The sequence below is a fragment of the Engraulis encrasicolus genome, chromosome 11 (assembly GCF_034702125.1).
Source record: "Engraulis encrasicolus isolate BLACKSEA-1 chromosome 11, IST_EnEncr_1.0, whole genome shotgun sequence".
Taxonomy (NCBI): Eukaryota; Metazoa; Chordata; class Actinopteri; order Clupeiformes; family Engraulidae; genus Engraulis; species Engraulis encrasicolus.
Window position 1 is genome coordinate 47,142,097 of NC_085867.1, and position 7,522 is coordinate 47,149,618.

Genomic DNA, 7,522 nt, shown 5'->3' on the forward strand with positions numbered 1-7,522 from the left:
TTGCCAAATTTGATCTATATATGAAGGGTTACTAAGTAATAAACACATATTTTCTAGTATGGTCCAAGTACAGTCATTTTTGCAGCTACAAATGGCTATTTTTGGAAATTCCACGGACCATGGAGAAGATCCCCCTTTTCATGTATGAAAAGTAACATTTTTCCAGTCATACTGAATACTGAATTTGTGGTGCTGGTAAGTATTCATGAAAAAGGTAATATTAGTGAATGGGCAGCATGAATTCTGGAAATAAACAACTAAAAATCTCACACAGTGTCCCTTTAAACTTTGCTTGCCTTCTGTGTCAGCAGCCCGACGGCAATCCTCTTGAGACCCACACAGCAGTATTGAGCTGAAGCATCCATCTGCCTGTCTGTCAAGCCATGGAAGGTAGCGGAGGAGGAGGAGGAGCGCTGAGCCTCCTGGTACCACCAACCTTCTCCAGCCAGGCACAGCATCAGGACCAGCACACCCTCCAGCATCATCCATATCACTATGACGACGCCTCCTCCAGACCATACAACTATGACGTGGCCATGCAGTCCAGCAGCAGCAGCAGCAGCATCAACAACGGCTCCGCCAGCAACTACACCTACCCGTTTGCAGACGTGGCCTTGCTTCAGGTCAGACACCCCGCAGAGAAAACAGAGTTGGACAATGCTTTGATTGGACACATGCTTTTATGCTAGCCTTAACCCATTTTAGCCTAAGCCCTTTTTGGGAAAAGGTGCCCTCTCCCTATTAAAACCTAAATATCTCAGCCTCCAAAGCACATAAAAACACGAAATAAGTTGCATGTAAAAGCTAGAACCTTCATTCTGGGCTGGAATGTATTCATTGAGCTCTTACATACATTTTTTTATAAAACAGCACGAATCTCAAGAACCTGAATGCAGATATGTCGCTCCAGGACACAATGGGTTAAAAGCTTCCATGTAAACCCATCTCTACCTGCCATATGTTTGTGTAAACATGGGTAGGTTACACAGGCCAGTCAGCAGAGGGCGACCAGGGGGCAGTTGGGTGGGGGGGGATGGGTTGTGTGCATCGAGAGGATGGCCCTTTCAATTTTGTTCCAGGCCTGGTCAAAGATGTTAGTCAACCTGGGGTTACATGTACTAATTCTACAAAGTTGGCTATTTTGCTTTTTTCCTGAAACAAGTTACCATTTGGTCATGTAATTACACAGTCCACTGAAATCTAGTGCTTTAAAAATTTGCAAAAAAGTTGATTTCATCAACTCTATGTCCTCTATGATACTCTATCTATGGGTTGCTATGGAAACTAACAGTTTGTTTGGAACCTTTTGAGGCTGCAAAAAAAAAAAAAATGGGTGATCGTCCATGTTTGATCATACATGAACAAATTTTGCAGCCAATTTGTTCACAGTGGGATCCAACGGAAATGTCTCCACACCAATCTTTTCCACCCTCTTACATACACACCACTCTGGAGTGTGGGGTGGCGCATGCTCGTTGTGGCGACACGGTCAGGTGCACGTCTTGTCTGTTTGTTCGGTTTTGTTTGACCAAAGTTTGTGTATCTGTCTATTACATGTATTTATTTTGTTTTTAATTCCTGTCCACCTCTGTATATGCACCTTGACCACTTGAATTTCCCTTTTGGGATAATAAAGTTGTCTTTGAGTGCAAAGGGAAAAGAATCTGGTGCCACACGGGCGTCTATTTTCTGTTAATTATTTTTTCAGTGCAGTAGCCTAAGACTAACGTTTCGACATGCCTCAGGAGGACTCTGATGAAGACGCATGTCGAAACGTTAGTCTTACTGCACTGAAAAAATAAATAGCAGAAAATAGACACCCGTGTGGCACCAGATTCTTTTAGATTATTTAGTCCTGCTCTGGTTGCACCGGATTGTCAATTTAGAAGCGCGGCGTGCGTATCTCCTTTGTTTTTAAAAGTTGACTCTGGTTTGTGTATCTGTCTATTATATGTATTTATTTTGTTTTTAACTCCTGTCCACCTCTGTATATGCACCTTGACCACTTGAATTTCCCATATGACATAACGTATGACATAACGTATGACATAACGGTGTCATGACATTGGCATTATGTTTATGACTCGTTCATGACACTATTATGACACTGTTATGACACTGTTATGTCATATGTATGACGCCGGCGTCAAGTAAAGTGTTACCTAAAGTTGACTTTGACTTTGACTTTGACTTTGACTTTGGTCTGCAGGTCTTCAAGCCCCTGATCGTCCCTCCTCCTCTTACATACACACTCTGGTTGGTCCGCAGGTCTTCAAGCCCCTCCTCCTCTTACATACACACTCTGGTTGGTCCGCAGGTCTTCAAGCCCCTCCTCCTCCTCTTACATACACACTCTGGTTGGTCTGCAGGTCTTCAAGCCCCTCCTCCTCTTACATACACACTCTGATTGGTCCGCAGGTCTTCAAGCCCCTCCTCCTCCTCTTACATACACACTCTGGTTGGTCCGCAGGTCTTCAAGCCCCTGCTCCTCTTACATACACACTCTGGTTGGTCTGCAGGTCTTCAAGCCCCTCCTCATCCTCTTACATACACACTCTGGTTGGTCTGCAGGTCTTCAAGCCCCTGATCATTCCGTGCTACGTCCTGGTGGTGCTGGTGGGCGTGTTTGGCAACTACCTGCTGCTCTACGTCATCTGCCGCACGCGCAAGATGCACAACGTCACCAACTTCCTGATCGGCAACCTGGCCTTCTCCGACATGCTGATGTGCGTGACCTGCGTGCCCTTCACGCTGGCGTACGCCTTCAACCCGCGCGGCTGGGTCTTCGGACGCTACATGTGCTACCTGGTGTTCCTCATCCAGCCCGTGACCGTCTACGTGTCCGTCTTCACGCTCACGACCATCGCCGTGGACAGGTGAGGGTGAGCTGATGGCGGGGAGGGGAGGGGAGAGCAGGGGGTTAAAGGTTGAAGCAATGTTCTCTCACAGGCTCTGTCTGGCAAATGGAAGTCTGGCATAAAACACATAGCTCTCTCTCTCTCTCTCTCTCTCTCTCTCGCTCTCTCTCTCTCGCTCTCTCTCTCTCTCGCTCTCTCTCTCTCTCGCTCTCTCTCTCTCGCTCTCTCTCTCGTTCTCTAACCAACATGGCATCATACCAGAGCGTGTGCGTGCGTGCGCGCGCACACACACACACACACACACACACACACACACACACACACACACACACACACACACACACACACACACACACACACACACACACACACACACACAACTACTTTTCTGTCCTTAGCTTACATTTGTTCACACATTCAGTAGAAGCCAGTGGTTAGGTGTGTGTGTGTGTGTGTGTGTGTGTGTGTGTGTGAGAGAGAGGGGGGGGGGGGGGGAGGTAATAGAGGGAGGAAAGTTAATTGAATTACCGGAAACTGAATGGTTGATTTGAAAGAGCTGAGCTCCTTTCAAGTGTTTTTGTGTCCTCTCTCTATATGAAAGTCTTTGTCTAGCCTATCTATCGATCAGGTGGACATACCTACATAGAGTCTGGCCTCAATTCAAAGTCAATGAAAGGAGAAATACACTCACACTTTATTTAAAGGGAGTCCATTTCAGTCCTGGCTTAGTCCATTTCATTCTGACCATTGAGACATGTGCTGCGGAGAAAACTGCTGTTCTGCGCTCTGTCACAGTCCTCAATTTAAAGTCAATGAAAGGAGACATAGTTTCTCATCATCGAATGGATCGAGAGAAAGAAGATAAACATCTTTCTCATGACTCATGTGTTTCTGGCAAGGTCAAATGTGAAGGTTTATGAATGGCCAAGCGAATACAAGACAAGAAACATCATTCATGCGCCATTGAACGTTACCTCAGTGGTATGGTACTGTGCCTCCCATACCATACCGAACTGGAGCGGCGGACTTTGCAGAATGACCTTGCTTATATATGGAGCCATTTTCTGAAGAAGAATTTAACAATAATTACAGCTATATAGCCTACATAGGCTCTTTGTGGCGTTAGAAACTGGAATGTTAAAAAATCCGCCCTATCCCGCAATGGTGAACAATCTTTTAAGAACTTCCTGGATCCGGATCGTGATCCAGATCAACACCAAATTTTAATTTTAATTTTAATTTTAATCACTTGTTTAATATGTTATTTAATATGTTCCTCCACGTTATGGTGATATTATTCAATTCCATCAGTGAGTTGATTTTTAATTTTTAGCTAATTGGAATGATGATGTCTGTCCTTACGACAGCAAGTTTTACAGAGTGTCGGGAGGTTTACAGCAATGAAAAATAATAAAATAACAATTAAATTGGGGCTGGGACTTAACACGATTAATTTCGATTAATTAACTGCACAAACATTCGCGCGATTAAGAAAATGAACTCATTTTAATCACACTATAATATAGTTACATATAGGGCTGGGTATCGCAGTCATGTTCCTGTATTGATTTGGATTTCGTTTCTTAGGGCTTTGAATTGATTAATCACGATTCAATTCGATTCGATTCGATTCATTCCGAATCAATTCAATCCGTTCCATTCTTGGTGTAAGGATTTTGCCCAAAAGATGCTGTTGTCTATTTTTATATAAAAATGTTAAAGGGCTGAACCAAAGAACCAAAAGAACCAAAGAACCAAAAAAAAAAGATTTTGTGCCCTGTGAATCGATTATGTGAATTTTAAATGATATCGATCGATTATCGATTAAATCGATTATTTTATCCAGCCCTAGTTACATACGTAGCTTCGTTCTGGATTAGACCAGTGACGGGCAGCATTAGGCATGACGGTGCAGCATGCTGAAATTGAGAGGATTTCTTTTTTCTTTTCATATGTTCTTTTCACTTGTTTGATCCTCTCAATAATCCTCAAGTCTTTTAATGTCATTTTGTTATGGGAATCACTATAACTGCCAATGTGTACATGATAACCACTCCCCATGCATAAGATTGGCTCTCTGTTTCTTCTGAGGCAAGGCAGGGCGAGGCCAATCTATTTAGTGTATTTCATATAGGCAACTCAATTTGCTTTACAGACACATTTAAAAGAATGCATACTGCAAGTATGGCGGCGGTGGCGGCATATTTTTACTTCTGTAAAGAATGTCTACTGCGCATGGTCCATGCTGAACTAAACTAAATAAACTAAACTAAACTAAACTAATACTGCAAGTATGGCGGCGGCGTCGGCATTCGCCTACTTGCTGCCGGCAATCTGGCTGGCTGAAAAAATAGCAAAATCGTTTAAAAAGTCGCGAACAACTTCTGATAAACTGCTAATGCCACGTTAATCTTGCAATAGTGTGGTAATAGTGCATAAATAACATGTTGATTGCTCTAATTGGTAATTTTAGCAACGGCATCAGGGGCAGAGTTTGGTAATGGTGCCGCCCCCCTTGTCGTTTCCTGCCTCGGGCAATAGCCCGCCCCAAGGACCACCCCTGCATGGCATGTCAGGCTAGTTCTTTTCCGGTATCCATGTGATGTCGGTTGAACGCTAGCCTGATTATCATCGACTTTCAAATCTCTTCGAGACTTGGAAAAAGGTAACATTAGTGAATGGGCAGCATGCATTCTGGAAATAAACAACAAAAAATCTCACACAGTGTCCCTTTAATGCACGCTGTACCTCCTGTGGCACACTGTAATAATAGACATTGAAAGTTAACTACTATAGTACTACACTACTATGACAGTGTACGGGGCCTTAACTAATACATTATGACTTGATCATTGCCATTCTGGTAACAGCTAATTTATAATGGCGTGTCTTAAGGGGTTAAGTTACTTTTCTTAGCCTGACGCTTAGCTATTTCATGTTCCTTTGTATTAGTCAGTAGGTCAGTGGTGCGCTCATCCAAGACGCAGGTGCATGACAAAAGGCCAGAATACTGTAGAAACAAAGATGAATGTCCGCACACTGCTCCCGTGTTGCTTTTTTTATTTTTTTCAAGTGAGCGCTTTCGAGCTAGTCGCTCTTCATCAGAAAGCGCTCACTTGAAAAAAATAAAAAATAAAAAAGCAACACGGGAGCAGTGTGCAGACATTCATCTTTGTTTCTACAATGGGTCCAGGAAGACAGATGCTGAGGCACTCAAGGTTGCAATTTTTTTTTACTTTTTTATTTCAGCCAAATTACATAGTAAAAAAAAATGCAACCTTGAGTGCCTCAGCATCTGTCTTCCTGGACCAAGTTTGAGAGCCCCTAAACTGATGAGCACCAAGGAAAAAAGGTGAAGACCCAGAAGCACTCCAATTACCTGCTTGTGTTTGTTTCTACAATGTTCCTTTGTTGTTCCAATCAGGTACTACGCCACCGTGCACCCGCTGAAGAAGCGCATCTCGGTGGCGGCGTGCGCCTACGTCCTGCTGGGCATCTGGCTGGCCTCGTGCGGCCTGGTGGCGCCCGCCGTGGCCCACACCTACCACGTGGAGTTCCGCGACGCCCGGCTGACCATCTGCGAGGAGTTCTGGCTGGGCCAGGAGACGCAGCGTCTGGCCTACGCCTACGGCACCTTCCTGCTCACCTACGTGCTGCCGCTGTCGGCCGTGGCCGTCTCCTACCTCTGCATCTCTGTCAAGCTGCGCAACTGCGTGGCGCCGGGCCACCGCACGCGCGACCAGGCCGAGGCGCAGCGCCGGCGCAAGCGCAAGACCTTCCGGCTGGTGGCGCTGCTGGTGGCGGCGTTCGGCGTCTGCTGGCTGCCCATCCACGTCTTCAACGTGCTGCGCGACATGGACATCGACCTGATCAACAAGCGCCACTTCCTGCTCATCCAGCTGCTGTGCCACCTGTGCGCCATGAGCTCGGCCAGCTGCAACCCCTTCCTGTACGCCTGGCTGCACGACCGCTTCCGCGCCGAGCTGCGCAAGATGTTCGCCTGTCGCCGCCGCCGCATCGGCATCGGCGTCGGCACGCACCACTGCCACCCCACCGCCAGCGGGGTCCTATAAAGTGTCTCTGTGTGCGTTAGGGGTGGGGGCGATGGTGTATTCTGTGCCGGGCTGTGCAAGACATTCACCTGCCTGCCACTGGCATAGTCCATTGCCATGCACCACTGTCACGTCACCACCATCGTGGTCCCATGTGTGTGTGTATGTATATGTGTGTGTGTGTGTGTGTGTGTGTGTGTGTGTGTGTGTGTGTCTGTGTATGTAGGGGTGTGTGGGTGTACTGTAGGCCTATGTGTGTATTGTATACAGACCTCTGGCATCGTCACTGACCACTGCACCACCGCCAGCATTACATGGTCCTGTGAAGTGTGTGTGTGTGTGTGTGGGAGCAGGAATGCCGCTTATTTTTTCTTTAAAAAACAAACAAAAAAAGCCTCGGTTTTTGACGAAATGGGAGTGGGGTTGATTTTGAGTGGGAGTGGGCAGGATTGGGAGACATTCTATTCAGGAGTGGACAGGATGGGATTTCTTTCTTTTACTCCAGTCCGGGATGGGACGGGATGGGATTTCTTTCTTTTACTCCAGTCCGGGATGGGACGGGATGGGATTTTTTGAAAATCCGCTCCTGTGCCATGCTCTACTGGCAATGTG

The 7,522-nt window shown here is 46.1% G+C and overlaps 1 protein-coding gene across 1 annotated transcript; it reads left to right on the forward strand.

Annotated features, from left to right (window-relative positions):
* Positions 1-362: 362 nt before the first annotated feature.
* Positions 363-6,931, forward strand: prlhr2b (prolactin releasing hormone receptor 2b). Its single transcript, XM_063211389.1, has 3 exons — positions 363-623; positions 2,572-2,876; positions 6,283-6,931. Exons 1-3 carry the CDS (start codon positions 384-386, stop codon positions 6,929-6,931), a joined length of 1,194 nt encoding a protein of 397 aa, XP_063067459.1. The 5' UTR covers positions 363-383.
* Positions 6,932-7,522: the final 591 nt, after the last annotated feature.

What these genes read in the sequence shown, in the direction of transcription:
- prlhr2b (XM_063211389.1), top strand. Translation starts at nt 384, where the DNA reads ATGGAAGGTAGCGGAGGAGGAGGAGGAGCGCTGAGCCTCCTGGTACCA. An exon ending in CAGACGTGGCCTTGCTTCAG is followed by an intron (nt 624 to 2,571) that starts GTCAGACACCCC and finishes GTTGGTCTGCAG; the next exon opens with GTCTTCAAGCCCCTGATCAT. An exon ending in ACGACCATCGCCGTGGACAG is followed by an intron (nt 2,877 to 6,282) that starts GTGAGGGTGAGC and finishes TGTTCCAATCAG; the next exon opens with GTACTACGCCACCGTGCACC.